This window comes from Amphiprion ocellaris, chromosome 1 (assembly GCF_022539595.1).
Source record: "Amphiprion ocellaris isolate individual 3 ecotype Okinawa chromosome 1, ASM2253959v1, whole genome shotgun sequence".
NCBI classification, from domain to species: Eukaryota; Metazoa; Chordata; class Actinopteri; family Pomacentridae; genus Amphiprion; species Amphiprion ocellaris.
The window spans coordinates 32,029,722-32,046,288 of NC_072766.1; the positions used below are offsets into that span (position 1 = coordinate 32,029,722).

The 16,567-nt window shown below is 37.9% G+C and overlaps 2 protein-coding genes across 2 annotated transcripts in view; both read right to left on the reverse strand.

Moving 5' to 3' along the window:
* The window catches only part of abcc12 (ATP-binding cassette, sub-family C (CFTR/MRP), member 12), a 28,676-nt gene extending 20,287 nt beyond the window's left edge, over positions 1 to 8,389 (reverse strand). The window contains exons 1-9 of the mRNA XM_055013285.1: positions 8,318 to 8,389; positions 5,845 to 5,901; positions 5,482 to 5,633; positions 5,222 to 5,368; positions 4,220 to 4,367; positions 2,846 to 3,082; positions 2,083 to 2,256; positions 1,770 to 1,917; positions 11 to 159 (exon numbers count right to left, since the gene is read on the reverse strand). Of these exons, the coding sequence (XP_054869260.1) occupies positions 11 to 159; positions 1,770 to 1,917; positions 2,083 to 2,256; positions 2,846 to 3,082; positions 4,220 to 4,367; positions 5,222 to 5,368; positions 5,482 to 5,633; positions 5,845 to 5,895 (1,206 nt within the window). The 5' untranslated portion in view covers positions 5,896 to 5,901; positions 8,318 to 8,389. The remainder of the gene's footprint in view (positions 1 to 10; positions 160 to 1,769; positions 1,918 to 2,082; positions 2,257 to 2,845; positions 3,083 to 4,219; positions 4,368 to 5,221; positions 5,369 to 5,481; positions 5,634 to 5,844; positions 5,902 to 8,317) is intronic.
* Positions 8,390 to 15,448: 7,059 nt separating this feature from the next.
* The window catches only part of cep89 (centrosomal protein 89), a 61,760-nt gene continuing 60,641 nt past the window's right edge, over positions 15,449 to 16,567 (reverse strand). The window contains exon 18 of the mRNA XM_023262375.3: positions 15,449 to 16,561. Coding sequence (XP_023118143.2) covers positions 16,363 to 16,561 — 199 coding nt within the window. The 3' untranslated portion in view covers positions 15,449 to 16,362. The remainder of the gene's footprint in view (positions 16,562 to 16,567) is intronic.

Here is a 16,567-nt window from a genome sequence, read left to right on the forward strand (position 1 = left end):
TGGTACTTACGTCAGATGTGTTGAGCGGTAAGCCAACCAAAGTGTGTACCAGGAAGGTGAGAACAGTGGCGAGGGTGGGGATGATGCTGGTGATACTGGTATTAATATTCTGGATATAACTGACAATCCGTATGTGTTTCTTTTCAATTTTCCTCAAGTCTGCAGAATAGAAAAGTGCTTTATGTTATGAGTCATTCCAGAATTGGAGGACATTTCACGTCCCACACATCAAACTTCAAATAATCCATGTACAAAATTCTAAGACATGCAGTTGTTGTGGAAATGTACTTGTCCTGAGACCAAATCTAAAAAAAAAAAAAAAAAACTAGGAGAAAAGAATGTTTGTAAATATTTTTTAAAATACCAAATAAGTCTGGAGTTCACCCTAAAATGCCATTTTTCTCTTGTGCCACACCTCTGATGACCAAATTGAATTTCAAATAAAACAGTTAAAAGGAAATGTATTTCTCCTTTTTTCGTATTGTTTTTTTTCAGTGATATCTCTTGTAAATGTGAGAAACTTTTTTTAATCATCAGAATATTTTAAATAATAATTGTCATGCATGGATCATGTGTCCCACAACAACCCTGTTACCATAACCTTTTAAGCTGGTAGAAGAAGAAGAAAACGGTGAATCACATGAAACGCTGAAATCAACTTCCTCAGTTTTCCAAAAGAATGGTGAGAGCAAAGCTATGTCCTCTCTTCTGTTTTTTTTTTTTTCATTTTTATAACATTGCCAGCCTTGATTGAATGTCTCACTCTACCTCATGCCACCATGTTATGCATATTATCAGGATAAGACAAATTATTTTTGCTTTTTTCTTTATTTTTTTACATCAGTGAGTTTGTCCTCTTGGTCAGCAGTAACAGCTAGCTAAATATCTTGCTTTTAGTCCTGAGAAAAAGCTAACATTAGCATGGATTAGCAACCCTGTCACTGTGATTAGAGTAGGGTTAGCAAACAACAAATAAAACATGGAATAAAAAAGGTACCATTAATGTGTTAGCTGAGCCAATCAAGCATTTGATAGTTTATGATATATTATTGATGAATATTTTGCAGAAAACTGTAAAAGAGAAGGTAAATTTTTTTTAAAAAAGGAACCACAAATTTGAAAACTACACTGTTTTTTCTTAACAACTGAAATTCTAGGGGTTAATACACTGTGTAAAGCTCAGGAGAGTTCATTCCAAAAGTTGACGAGCAAAAGTAATGCACTCATGCATGCATGTAATTTTCTATTTATAAGTCACGATCAACTGGAAAATCTAATTTTCCCATTAGATTAATTCAGTTGATCACGTGTACAGGTGGGTGAGAACCATGTTCTGGCTGTCAGCCCACAGTTGGCTGTAAAACATCAAAGCAAATCTGTTGTGGATATTAATGAATGGTGAGCGGGGCAAAGGTCAAGAAAAAATGGAAATCTGTGACTGGATGTTTCAGACTTCTTTAACTGGGAATGATATTGACAAATAGAATTTTTCACAGTGAAATCTCACACTGAATGCTAAATACACACGGATGCACACCCTCAGAGCATAGACTGATGGGACTTTGATGCTTGCTGGATCTTTATAGGGAGACTGAGCCTATGGGGGGGTGTGAGGGAGGATGTGGAGAATGCAGCCTCAGCTAAAACCTGCAGCTCCTATGGCAGTGTGATGATGGGCACGTTGATCACATGAAGGAGAATGTATAAATGATACCCCTGATATCTGATATAACAGAAAGATGAAAAATGCATCGAGCTGTCTAACTTACCTGCAACCTTCTTCTCAAAAGAATCTTCCCAGGCGTACATCTTGATAAGCTTAATGCTACTGAGAATCTCATTCATGGTGCGCACACGGCTATCTGTGACCTGCATGGCTTTCCATCTGAACCTGTTAATGAGCTTAGCCAAGAAAAACTGAAAACAGAAAAAACCTTTTCATAAGCATTATTATGGGAGACTTTAATGGTTATAAATCAAGTAGCAAAAGAGCAAATACATCTAATTTAAGGTCATATTTTCAGTTGAATTCTAAAACACTGCTCTCATAAATATGTCTATCTATGAACCACACTTACATACCTGTACAGGGACAAAAACGATGTAGGTGCAGACTCCAGTCAGTGCAGTGTAGCCCAGAATGTAGCAGGCGTAGACGATGCACACAATAAAGAGCACTGGCGTGGACAGTATGAAACTCCCAAACAACACAGCTTCAAATAATCTGTGGCCATCGCTGGTTAGAACATTAATCATCTGGATGGTAGAAAAAGAGACCCAGATTGTGCTGTCAGGGCAGGTTACCTTCACTAATAAAAGAAAAGGTGTATTCCCCAAGAAACACATCAATATTTAAAGAGAAAAAATATGTTTTGTGCTGCTGTTTTTTACCTACCAGGTCTTTGAACATACACTACCATTCAATAGTTTGGGGTCGCCCAGGCATTTTCATGTTTTCCATGAAAACTCACACTTTTATTCATGTGCTAACATAATTGCAAAGAGGTTTTCTAATAATCAGTTAGCCTTTTAACACCATTGGCTAACACAATGTAGCATTAGAAGACAGGAGTTGCTGGAAATGAGCCTCTGTACCCCATGCAGATATTTCATTAAAATCATTTGTTTCCAGCTGGAATCATGGAGTCATGTTGTCTTCATTAAAAAAAAAATGCTTTTCTTTCAAACATAAGGCCATTTCTAAGTGACCCCAAGCTTTTGAACGGTAGTGTGTTACAAATGATGAAATATGAAGATTGTTCAGTAAACTGTTCTTAGGCAAATGCAGAAACACTTCTTTAAATAAGCATGAACATTATTGCTCACGTGTAAGCCATTCTTTTACCTCTCCCATTGAAATGCCGCTGTGCACCCGCAGAGAAATGACTTTCTGGAAGCCCATTGAAGAGAAGGCTCCTTTCAGTCTCACTGCTGTGCGCAGGTTCATTGCCCACAGCAAAGATATTAGGAAAGCTTTGAAGAACTCTGTGGTGAACAGACCTATGGCCAAACCAACACCACGGGTAACTGTGGACGTTCCTGAGTCTTCAATATAGTTTAGGATCTCATAGACCAGAACAGCCTGACAAGACAGAGACAAAGAGAGCTTTGCAACACTTGCCAGCATAAATAATCAAACTGGACTACACAATATAGAAATAACCTCAGACAGTAATGTTGGTGCAGTGAGGGTCACCGCGTGCTTTTAAGAAATGTTAAAAGTCCACAGGTTCAGAGTGTTAATGTCCATGTCAAAAATAGTAAAGGATATGCTGCTTTGAATGATTATATAATGGAAACTTACAGCAATTTGTATTTTCTGCCACAAATGACAGCATTCTGACAATAGTCTCACATAAACTGCTACAACTAGAATTGTGACTTAACTGTGCTTAGGCTGATTAATGAGGTCAAAGTCATTCTATATGGCATATAAGCTTGCAAGTGTCACAAATGAATTCATGGCTTGATTATCACAAAGAGAAACAACATAACCTAAATTTAAGACACACAGCTGTTTGGTTTTTGAAACTATAAAAATGAAAAGTCTGTGGAGTCTTAACTATCGAACAGTGCATTCTGGGAACAGTGCTTATATGCAAGTTTTGGTTCAAATAAACTTAATTAAATGAGCTTATTGAACTCTAAGCTGTTCATTCAGTCAGCTCTTCATTTTAAGTCAAAATGGTGCAAGTTTGAACAACTTTTTAAATACAGAAGTAGTCTGAAAATAAAATGCTGTCATTACTTTGTATTGAATAAACTAGAAATATTAGCATTTTCTTTGTTATGTTTTACAGTGTAGATTTCCAGGCTTTAGATGTAGCTTATGATGGCAGATTTTAACCAATCAGGTACTTTTCACTGATCAGATAAGACAGTATAAAATAGCACCAAAGTCCACAGTGACAGCAGGAGGTGGTGGTGCAGAGGTTTACATTTTCACCGGGGATTGTGGGGAAGCCACAGATCAGTTGTTGACGTAGAGCAGCTATGTATTTTTGAATTTTGGTGTTTATTTTCCACTCTAGCTGTAAACCTGTGGTTTCTGTTTTTTTTTTTTTTTTAACTTGTATCCCTTGATGAAAAATAATCAGTGTTCAACTGGACGCAGTCTGTCATGTTCAGATAAGCTGGTGAGACATTACTTTCTCTGAGTACCACTAATGTACATGACCTTTGTAAGTGTAGACCATATAACAAAACACAGAAGACTCACTGGGCCCAGAAATACTGCCACCATGGCAAGGATGCCCACAAGGACAGAGATTATCAGCCTGGTTCTTTGAAAACGAAGGACTGCACGAACCAAGGAGGCTTTCTCTGGGCCTTTCTTTGCCACTTCTTCTTCCCACATTCTCTGAAGCCTGGAAAACACACACACACACACACACACACACACACACACACACACACACACACACACACACACACACACACACACACACACACACACACACACACACACACACACACACACACACACAATATTTGAATACTGTCCCCACAATCAACATGATTCATAATATCATTTCATTTTGACAGTTTACTCTCATTTTAATTATGTCCATAATCTGCATAATTTGCCCATAATCTGCATATTATGTCTATATTATTCTTATATATCCTTATATTATATCTATTATGCCTATATAATTCATATATATCCTTATATTATATCTATTATGCCTATATAATTCATATATATCCTTATATTATATCTATTATGTCTACATCATTCATATTACGTCAGTGTCATTCACACATATCCTTATATATCTTATGTTTAATAGTATAGCATATTAATTGCACCTGTACAGAATATTAATAGCATCCCAGTAATCTGTATATTATGTCTATATCCATTCATATACATCCATATCCTATGTCTATCGGCATAGTATTTTCATTGCACCTCCAATTCCATATTAAATCTGTAAATATGTGCATTACATGACAATATTTGGTGAATTATGTCTGTAACAAACCATTTGTATTTCATGGTTATAATATATCAAGTCTCATTTACCTGTATCTCTCTACACATTTTTTAAATCTTGCACTTGCTGCTTATTGCACCTCTAGTTAGATGCCAAACTGCATTTTCTTACCTTTACGTGTACATGTGTAATGACAATAAAGCTGAATCTAATCTGATCTAATCTAATTAAGTTTGCTGCGATTACTTTCAGTGACAGCAGAGAAACGTGAATCAGCAGACCTTTCTCCACTGGTGTCGGCTGCATCCAAAGGAGACAAGTTGAGAGAGGACATGTCCAGTTTGTTCCTGAACATTGCCCACATCATGGGAGTCATCCAGGCGAAGGTCGTAAAGGAAAAGAAACCTGCATTGTCCAAAGGGTGGGACCTAGTCAAAAAGAATAAGGGAAAGCATTAAATATCCAAGGATCTAGAATTTACCTGGAAAGAAGTCGCAACAAGTGCCTCTTAACAAACAAAGTATGTCATCAATGAACTGACTGTGGTGAGGACCAGCGGAAGGGTTTGAGGGTCTGCAGGCTCTGATGGTATTTTTTAAACGCGGAAGGGGAAACTGTTTCACTGTTGCCCACATCATAGGGTTCTAGACTGGAGACCACAGATCCAGTTCTCCATCGGACACTACTTTCAGCCTGAAGAATCAGACACAGAGTGAAAGGCAGAGTTGAATAGTGAGAAACAGAGAGTGTGCTTTTTTGCCAATATTCCAAAAAGAGTCTCCAAAAGTAGATCAAACACATCCGCAACGAAAACACAGGATGCCAATGAAACAATAGAAGAGGAAAAGATGTCAGGCAGCAAAAGCAGGAGCATTGTGGTGGAAGTTATTTGTTCTTTACTTACAAAAGCAACTTTACGAGAACCGTTGTGCTCCAAAGAATATTCGGTCTTCATTTTGTCCTGTATGGAGGGCAGCAAGTATACAAAGTCACTATAATGTCAGCCAACATGAAGTTTAGAGTAGAAACATCTGATTTAGCACATAGATACTTTTAACAACACCAGAGTGTAAGCTGTAAACGTGTCACTCTGTGCTGTGTAACATGTGACATCATTTAAACAGCTGCATATGTCTGGAAATCAACCAATTGCAAGAACCAGTGAAACCTCTAAGTTGTTAAAACAGACATCACAAAAAATACTCAATGCATTACAGGTGCCCTCCACATATCTGCCTCTTGCTTTCTTTCACACTGTGTCAAAGTTCCCACAGCCAAATTAAATGCACTGTCATGAGGGTGGTATAACCTTTGTCACAGTAAAGTAAGTTTATAAAGAGCTTGTAAAGTTCAGATTTTAATACAGTTACAGTACCTGTTATACTGTATTCTGAGGTCACAGAGACTTTAGGATATTCTCACTTAAGATAGTTAAGATACGATGCGATAAGATAAGACAAGATAAGATAACCTTTTATTAGCCCCACAGTAGGGAAATTTGCAATGTTACAGCAGCAACGATAGTGCAAAAGTTTAAGAAATGTAGTAACAAAAAAAAAAAAAAAGAATAAACCAAAATGTACACTACCGTTCAAAAGTTTGGGGTCACTTAGAAATGTCCTCATTTTAGAAAGAAAAGCAGTTTTTTTTTTTTTAAGTGAAGATAACATTAAATGAATCAGAAATACAGTCTAAACATTGTCAATGTGGTAAATGATTATTCTAGCTGGAAACGGCTGATTTTTAATGGAATATCTACATAGGGTCACAGAGGAACATTTCCAGTAACCATCACTCCTGTGTTCTAATGCTACAATGTGTTAGGTTGAAAGGCTAATTGATGATCAGAAATCCCTTGTGCTATTATGTTAGCACATGAACAAAAGTGTGAGTTTCCATGGAAAACATGAAATTGCCTGGGTGACCCCAAACTATTGAATGGTGGTGTATGTTCAAAGACCTGGTGGGTAAAAAACAGCAGCACAAAGCATAGTTTTTTCTCTTTAAAAACTGGTGTGTTTCTTGAGGAAAACACCTTCTCTTCTATTAGTGAAGGTAATCTGCCCTGACAGCACAATCTGATTCTCTTTCTCTACCATCCAGATGATTAATGTTCTAACCAGCGATGGCCACAGAATATTTGAAATTGTGTTGTTTGGGAGCTTCATACTGCCCACCCCAGAGCTCTTTATTAATTATCCTTTTCAACATGATTAGCTAATCATGTTGAAAGGATAATTGATGATTAGACAACCCTTGTGCAATTATGTTAGCACATGAATAAAACTGTGAGTTTTCATGGAAACCATGAAATTGCCTGGGCGACCCCAAACTATTGAATGGTAGTGTACATAAGTACTGAAATAATCTAAAAATAACTACTGTAACAATAACTATTGCACTTATGAGTGATATTGCACAGATTTTTTAATGAATAGAAATACTGATAGAGTATTATTATTGCACAGATCATGTATATTGCAAAAATTGTACATAGGTAGAGAAGAAATTAAACAACATATATTGTTATGTATGTAGTAAAATACATATTGCACCAGGTTTTAAAAGAGTAAAACATTCAGAATTTACAGAATGTACTGATATTGTACCAAAGAGATGTATGATGGTTTTGTTTGTTTTTCAGTCTACTGGGAGCAGTGCTGGCTGTACAGCCTGACAGCAGCAGGAAGGAAGGACCTGTGCCATCGTTCCGTCACACATCGTAGGTAAAGCAGCCTGTCACTGAAGGAGCTGCTCAGTGATGTTAAAGTCTCCAACACAGACCAGCACTGAACCGACACAAAACCACCGATAACACAACCGACAAGTGGTTGAGTTTCTGAATTCATCCCAGCTCTGACAATGATCACTAGAGGGTCAACAGGCCATGTAGACACAGGTAGAGGTCATCAGGACTTAGCACACAGTTAAATCTGAGCCTCTGACTGCTTGTGAAACAGCACTTTTTAAAGCAAAATTTGTAAACTTTGTCTTTCAAGGTACTGAAGTTTAACGATGTACACATTTTCACCTTAAACACTCAGCATGCAGATATAAAATGCTTCTGATTTCAGCACTAAACAACTATTTCCATTTTATAAAAAATAAAATGTGTCTGTAACTTTAAAGAGGTAACATGGAGTTATTAGGCTGGTTTTCTTACATGCGGTTTCACTTATTGAGACCTAACAAATAGATTTTCAAATTCAATTGATCTTATTAAGCTAACAACTCCTAAACAAAGTGACATAACTACAGCAATGTCAATCGATTTACCACTGAAAAACACAACAAACAACCAAAACTGATCCAATCTCTTATAAAGTAACCTGAGAGAAGGTTTTTCTGTAAAGAAGAGCAAAGAAACAGAACGGTACCTCAGTGCAGAGGGCCAGGAAGACACTGCCGGAGGATTTAACTCTGCCTTGTACAAGCCACTTTCATTAAGATCAAAGGTTGACTCTGTCAGAGGTGAATGTCCCTTCGCTCCTCCTATGTTCGGTAACGTGGAAAAATGCCAAGCCACTTAAAATCACTTGGGGATGGGACTAAATGACAAAATGCTGGGGTGTTATTTAAACCAAACTGTAGAGTTACATTTAAAAAAAAGGCTTTTGAGCAGCTTCTGAATATGATCAGAACTTTATACGTAGATGAAAGGATGCAAATATTCTGACACACCTTACAAAACTGTATGACTGTGAAGACTATGACAAGTAATAGGAGATTCCTATTGTGTATGAATGAGAAAAATAAGCAAACACACATTTACACACACACCCATCATCTCATAGCCTCACGACAGAACATCATGATGATTTCAGACGAAGCAGCTCTACTCACTGGTCACTGTTTTATTATCGTATCTAAGGGTAGAGAACAGGATCTTTTGTTGGAAAACAGATCTATTGTTACAGCATTGCTCTCGGCAGCTGTGTATGAGGGGGTTTCACTCTTGCAAGGCTTACTGTAATGATGAAGCAAAGTAAAGAATCATGATGAGACAGTATGAGGCAGTAATCAGACTTTACAATATCCTTCACCCTTCTTTTATGCATTTGTTGTTGTTGGCTGTCAGGCCAATATTTCTCTCTGCCTCTTATAATTGCAGACTGACTTTGTGGAAAATGCCAAAATAGATTTAATGTAATGAACACGCAACTGAGTTTGTGATCATTTTGAAGTAACAGAATTGAAACAAGAAAAGCACTCAGAGAGTGCAGTACTCCGCCAAGGCTGCTCAGTTATTGTATGATTTTTTTTGCAGTAGGATTCCAATCATGTGATTGTCAGCAGGCAGCTGACGTAGTATTCACTTGTAGTCATAGTTAAAGTCATGCCATGCCGCTATCCCACAATGATACAATAATCTTTAAAAAAATCCGTGGATCCAGACTCTAAGCAGCATCACTGCCAAAATCTAATCACTTGGTGTCATTTCTGACCCTCCCTGAAAATGTCATCCAAATCCATTAGTCCGTTTTTCAGGAATGTTGCGAACAGAGAGACAGACAGACAAACCAATGCCGACCATCACATAACTCCACCAGGTTCTTTGACAGAGTAATAATTTGTTCTTTTGAGTTTAAAAAAAAAAAATATATATATATATAAGTATAAAATATATATATATAAGTATATATATAAGTTCATAAAATCATTATACATATATATATATGTATATATATATATATATATATATATATATATATATATATATATATATATATATATATATATATATATATATATATATATATATATATATATATATATATATATATATATATATATATATATATATATATATATATATAATGATTTAATGAACTTTCTCCATGCCCTGGCTTTTATACCAACCAGACATGGCAGAAATTTGATCTCAAACTGAACTTAGGAAAACCATGTGGGCCGTTCTAGATTCATCCCTCCTGCTGGACCTGGCTCTGGCGTGATCCAGTCCATTAACCCCCTGTTGGTTAACCAGCCAACCAACACTGAACCACCAAGCTGCCTGCCTGATCCTGATCTCCAAATCTCCAAGAACCCACCTTCTTGATGGCCTTCCAGAAGGCTCGTCAGGCCTCACTGCTCCTCAGCTCCCCTTGTGATAGAATGCTATGGTTTGAATTGGTATTTAATCTTCCTACACAAATTCTTATGGGCAAAACCATGTGAGACCATGTAAGCATCTTCTTTTTCAGGATTCTGAAATCTAAAATGTTCAATTTAACCAATTGCCTTCTCTTCTGTTGAAGGTGCACATAACAATTTAACAGAAGAGATTCTGTGCCTTGTTTGTCACCTGCTCATTCAAAGGAATGGAGTTACTGTTTCACACCAACCCTCCTGTGATCGCTCACTACGGTCTGCTGCTGAAGCTGCAAAAGTTAACACAGAGTTAGCAATGTGATTTAACTCATGAGTTTTTTCTTGAGTATGAAATTATTCTGCATTTATATACATGCATGTTCAGTTATGAGAACTTTCTGGACTAAGCTTACTGGTAATAGTATGCTTTCATACTTTTACTGAAGCTTTATTATTGGAAACAAAGACAAGTGTTTGAATCCACATTTGATTTTATATTACATGCCACATGTAATTATTCATTTAGACTACATGTAAGCTTTTTATGAACTGTTATTTGCTTGATAGTGGGAAAGTGCTAATAAGTAAGCTACGAAAAGCTGATTTCCAACGTTTTTTACAACGCTTTTCTTGTGGGGTCTGTCTTGTTGATATTATTCAGCTCCTACATGTATTGTTACTTAATCCTCATTAGGGTCACAGGGGGCTGGAGTCTAGGGTGAAGGCAGGGGACACCCTGGACAGGTCACCAGTCTATCACAGGGCTACACAGAGACAAACAATCACACTCACACCTACGGACAATTTAGAGTTATCAATTAACCTCAGCATGTTTTTGGACTGTCGGAGGAAGCCTGAAAACTTGGAGAAAACCCACGTATGCACAGGGAGAACATGCAAACCCCACACAGAAAGATCCCAGTGTCAGGACCCCCTCCTCCATCCATGCCTCAGCCCCCACCTGACCTCCTTTTCTCTCTCCCTCTCTTCCTCTCCCTCTCTTTCTCCCTCTGTTGCCGGGCGGAGCTGTTCTCCACAGCTGCCACCCATTCCTAATCATTATCATCCACAGAACTCCGGGCAGCTGCGGTGCGGCACACCTGACAATCATCTCTGCAATAAAAGCCGGTCTCACTCTCCACTCCCTGCCAGATCGTAAACTGCTCTCCGCCGCCGACCAACACCACCCTGGACGACGACTGGACCGTTGGTTCCTGGTACCGTCGCTCCCTCTCCATCACTCCCCATTAGTTTAGTTACATTAGTTTCCTTAGCACTCCCTAGTTCCTCTCCTCACTCCATCTTGATTTAATTCCTTCGTTCCAGTCTCGCCTCCTCGTCTGTGTACTCTCTGCATGGGTTCACCTCCCTCGCCTTGACACCCAGGCTGGGACACAAACCAGGGATCTTCTGGCTGCAAGGCGACGGTGCTAACCACTGAACCATTATGCGGCCCCAGTTATGAACAGATCCATCTTATTGTAAACATCGTGTCTGGTGCTCAATAAAGACAATCTGAAACCAGTGTAGTTTTGGTTTCAGTTTTGCACCCTCTGGTTGCCGTGTGTGACACACTGAGACTGGCATTGTCTAATAATGGAATGTGGATGGGGCCGTTAAGGCCTAAATAGGATATGTCACATATCAAATCAAATCAAATGCCTTTGTCATTGGACATACGTACAACGAAATTTTTAATGCCTGTCCTTCTTGGGATAAAACAATAACAACAGATAAGATTAAAAAAATAGACTATGCAAAACATATATCTGTAAGAAAATAATTAGATAAAATAACATATAATTAAATAAATATTGCGCAAACGCACCCAAAACTGCACTGCCCATGCTAAATCGATAAACAAACAGAACATACAGAAACATCCACTTTAGGGAGAGCAAAGGCGCTGCGTCCAGGCACCATCTTACTACATTTTAATAGTAATAATGGTGAAACAAAGATGTATTGTGTCAGTTATGCTTCCAATTTACATAACAAATGTTGACTGCATTTTGGTGGACATACATCAGTAAACATGGATGTTACCCATGACTGCTTGGTGAGCTTTTGTTGGTATTTAACTTTGTAAAGGTAGAAAATTAACTTGTCACTATTAAAGATCCTTTGAGAACTTCAAGTCTTAAAGACACGGGCCAGAGGTGAATGTCCAACACCAAGGACTTTGTCAGGTTCTCTTGCATTGAGTGCATCATACAATAGTAGTTCGCATCATTTCTCCTCATTGTGTGAGGCTACTGGTGGTGGGATGACACACATGAGGACAGAACAAAAGAATAAACGCAATAAATGTGGTGTAGCATGTTCACATTTAATCTTGGGTCATATGATTATCTGCCTTTTTTTCCGGATTATTGGTGTTGTTGTTAAAACCTGTTCCTGATAAAGTAATGAATTTAAAAATGTGAATTTAAAAATGTTGCTTCTTTGGTCGTGATGCAGCTGCCTCTCTCTATCTGTAGCCACCACTCTGTGGTCTTGAATTATTATCTGGTTACACGTCACCAGTAAATAACCTGTCAGCACTGAAATATAAATGCTGAAAAGTTTTCTTTTATTCAAACATAAGGAAAGAATTGTCAGAATTTGTGTTATTCTAAATTTAACACTGTAATTATAATTTTTACTGCAAATGGATGGAGGATGGATGGATGGATGGATGGATGGATGGATGGATGGATGGATGGATGGATGGATGGATGGATGGATGGATGGATGGAGACAACAAATGACTAACTTTAACACTTCAGAACAACATTCTCAAGAACTGAGGTTAATAAATGCATTAATTAGCTTGGAAACTGATATCAGTCTTTGCTGCAATAATTGTAACCCTTCATGAGTTCCTGTGTGTTTTCTCTGTCTCAACTACACAGTTGTGGTGCAGGTGCAAAGAAGAACTTAGTGTAGAGCAGTTGTGGAACTGGAGGAGTCATTGGGTTCCATGCTGTGTAACCTGCTTATTTTTGTATGGATGGATTTGTCTGAAGAAAATTTAATTTTGTTTTGTCCTTACTTACATTGTTATTGTTCTATGTTGTCTCTGGACTAAAGACTGGGGTCCTGGGATGTGGAATCTTTGTTGCTTTCTATGCCACATATGAATATTACTTGCCATAGGCAGCTAAGCAGAAGCTCTGGGGATGAGAATTCAATAGTTGCACATACACTACCATTCAAAAGTTTGGGGTCACCCAGACAATTTCCTGTTTTCCATGAAAACTCACACTTTTATTCATGTGCGAACATAAATGCACAAGGGTTTTCTAATCATCAATTAGCCTTTCAACACCATTAGCTAACATAATGTAGCATTAGAACACAGGAGTGATGGTTGCTGGAAATGTTCCTCTGTATCCCTATGGAGATATTTCATTAAAAATCAGCTGTTTCCAGCTATAATAGTGATTTACCACATTAACAATGTCTAAACATTTAATGTTATCTTCATTGAAAAAAAATGCTTTTCTTTCAAAAGTGAGGACATTTCTAAGTGACCCCAAACTTTTGAGCGGTAGTGTATGAATGAGAGAATTAAGGCTCAAAGTGTGAGAAAGTCAATCTCGTAAATATTTACAATGGCTATTAAAGTATTCACTCACATTTGAAAATTTTTCCTTTTGTTATGTTTCAGCATTGAATCATGGTCAGTTTATCTATGTTTTATTTTCTTTCACATTAATATGAAAATAAATTTTTCCTCCTCTTCTAAGTTAGCTGCATGTATAGCTGCGTTCACTTGAATGGAGCTGCTCAACTTGGAGATGTCGTTAGTCATTCATGTGAAGGCAGTATGGACAACTCTGATTCATGGAGAATACACCTGACATGTGAAGAAAGCGTGGGCAATCTGCACATATGAATGGATTGCAACTGCCAACCGGTTCTCATTGTTCACTTTAAAGAGCTGTTCAAATGACTGATTCCTTCGCGAACATCCCATCTCTACTTACTGAGGTCAGAAACCATCACTCACTGTGCCAGTATAAGAATCTGCTCACTTGCAATTATTTGAGCCTACAGATCCTCAGGTCAGTGTGTAACATGTTGTCCGTAGCAGGACGTGCTCTTGTATATCATCCAGTTAAATCTATGGTCAGTTAACATTAAATTTGCCATCAGTTCTCATAGGCACGCTTTTAACATGATCAGATCAGGTTGCCATGGCAACTGTGCCCTGCTGAACTGCTTGGCCCCTTTCAGCGCTGCTTGCAGATCTATTTGTTAGTTAGGTAGCTAGTTAGGAGTATCTACAGTCATGGAAAAAAATATTAGAACAGCCTTGTTTTCTTCAATTTCTTGTTCATTTTAATGCCTGGTCCAACTAAAGGTACATTTGTTTTTGGACAAACATAATGCTAACAACAAAAATGAAAACAAAAAAAAAAAAAACTTTTATGCTACGGCTTGAATGTAAGCAGGAAACCACTCTAGGCCTTTGCATGTGCAGTGCTGCTGATGACATGAAATGGCCTCTTATATACCCTGGGAATACAATTAAGCTCAAGCATGTCAAATAGGACATAAAGTATTATGGAATCAGCTACATTTTTTTTCATGTTCATTGTATTCTTCAGGTAATATACCTTTAGTGGTACCAGGCATTAAAATGAACAAAAAATTGAAGAAAACTAGGGTGATCTAATAATTTTTTCCATGGCTGAGTGAAGTCTATTCATTCCTATGGAGCACCCCAGGGGTGAGGTGAGATAAATAAATTTAAAAAAAGAGCTCTGTTTAAATCCGTACACTTAATCCATGCTCCCAGATTCATAATCATCATACTAATCATGGGGTAGAACCTTCTATTGCTCTCAAAACAGCCTTCATTTATGTAATTCATGGCATGGATTTGGCAAGATAATAAAGTACATTATCAGCCTGGATCTCACATTAATAAAGTACAGCATTACTGGATTAATGGTAAAAGTTAGTGGACCATTTATAGGATACACAGGGAGGATCATCATGTGTCTTCTGACGACTTTGTGGCAGTCATGCTCAGTGCTGTAATTTGACTGACTGATTTGTTGGTCATCTAAACACCACTGGTGTAAACAGACAGCTGCTCTGATCTGTTGCCAAGCTACTCATTCTATCGTCACAACAGGCATCGGGAGTGTCCCTCATCTTTTAACAGCTATCACACGTCTGAGCCAGAGCACCGTCGTTCGCTCTGTTCGTCAGCAGGGATTTGTGGTGAACACAGTAAACACAGTACTCTGCCTGGTGGTTTCAATCTAATCCAGCAAGGCGGTGTCATATCAAAGAGGCAGAAAAACCTGTCATGACATGTTACTGTTGACGGTCAGTGTGTCAATATTCTGCCTCTGCACAATTAAAGTTGTTATACATGTTATATCAATCATGTAAATTGTCTTGAAAATAAATGAAGCTCATCATTATGAAAATTCTGCTTTATTATTTGCACAGTAGCTCAACAGTCACTACACCACTGTGTAAAACAATTATCAACTAGATCAGCTTTGTCCAAAAGAAATTTAACAGTTATGAAAGGTAATACTAATTTGAAAACAATACCAAGCACGTATAAATATGTGTGTAATTATGAATTGTATAAAACACTTATTTTACCTTTTTTTCTAGACTTCTTATTTTTAAAACAGGGAGATTCTTTGGAGTACCATCAACCTACCAGCAACAGATAAATCAGTCAGTGTTATTTTGATCAGTTTAAACATAGTCAGTGTGATTTCCTGCAATAAGCAGGTTCATTAAATGCATCGGTGACATGACTTACTTTAAACAAAGACCCTTTACACACGCATGTACAGACAGACACTCACACGCAGAAAGGTTTTTCACGTCCTCTTGTTCTGTACCTGTGATGTTGCTACAACAATGTCATTACCACATAAACCCAGCAGATGGCAGCATTGTCTTCAGGACACATTATCCAAACTTCTCCGTATACTTGTAAATGTATTGTACTTGGCATCCTGGCACTAATTTAAAACACACATATAATTAAAGCACACTGTTCAAATAATGTAAGCCTATTCAATATCTTTGGCCACACTGCAAAACTGAACAAGTGATGGGTAATTCTTACTTTACTTTATCCATTTTTTTCCCTAGTTTATTATGTTTTACTGCAATGTTGGTGCTTCCTCTATTCCCTTTATTACAAACGCTGGCTCCCACCAGAGAGATTTCAGCTATCTGATGGATATTAATACAGTTGAAAGGGTTGAGTCTGATACAAAGAATGCTTAAGGTTTACAATGATTTTATTAATCTGTTTTCGGGTACGAGTGGACAGGAACACCTGTCGATTATGGCTTCAATTCTTTCAGCAGTAGAAATCCAGTCCATGTTTATGCTGATGCTGGGTAGATTTGGTGTACTCGTCTGAAGCCTCAACCAGCCAGCCAGGAGAGACGTTGCCACCGAGGTCCCCGGTCAGTTTTGAATCCACAAGAGTCTCCCTCATCTGCTGGTTCTCTCTTGTTGCTGCCTGCCACACCACCTCCAGCTCCTCCTCTACTTCCCTGGAG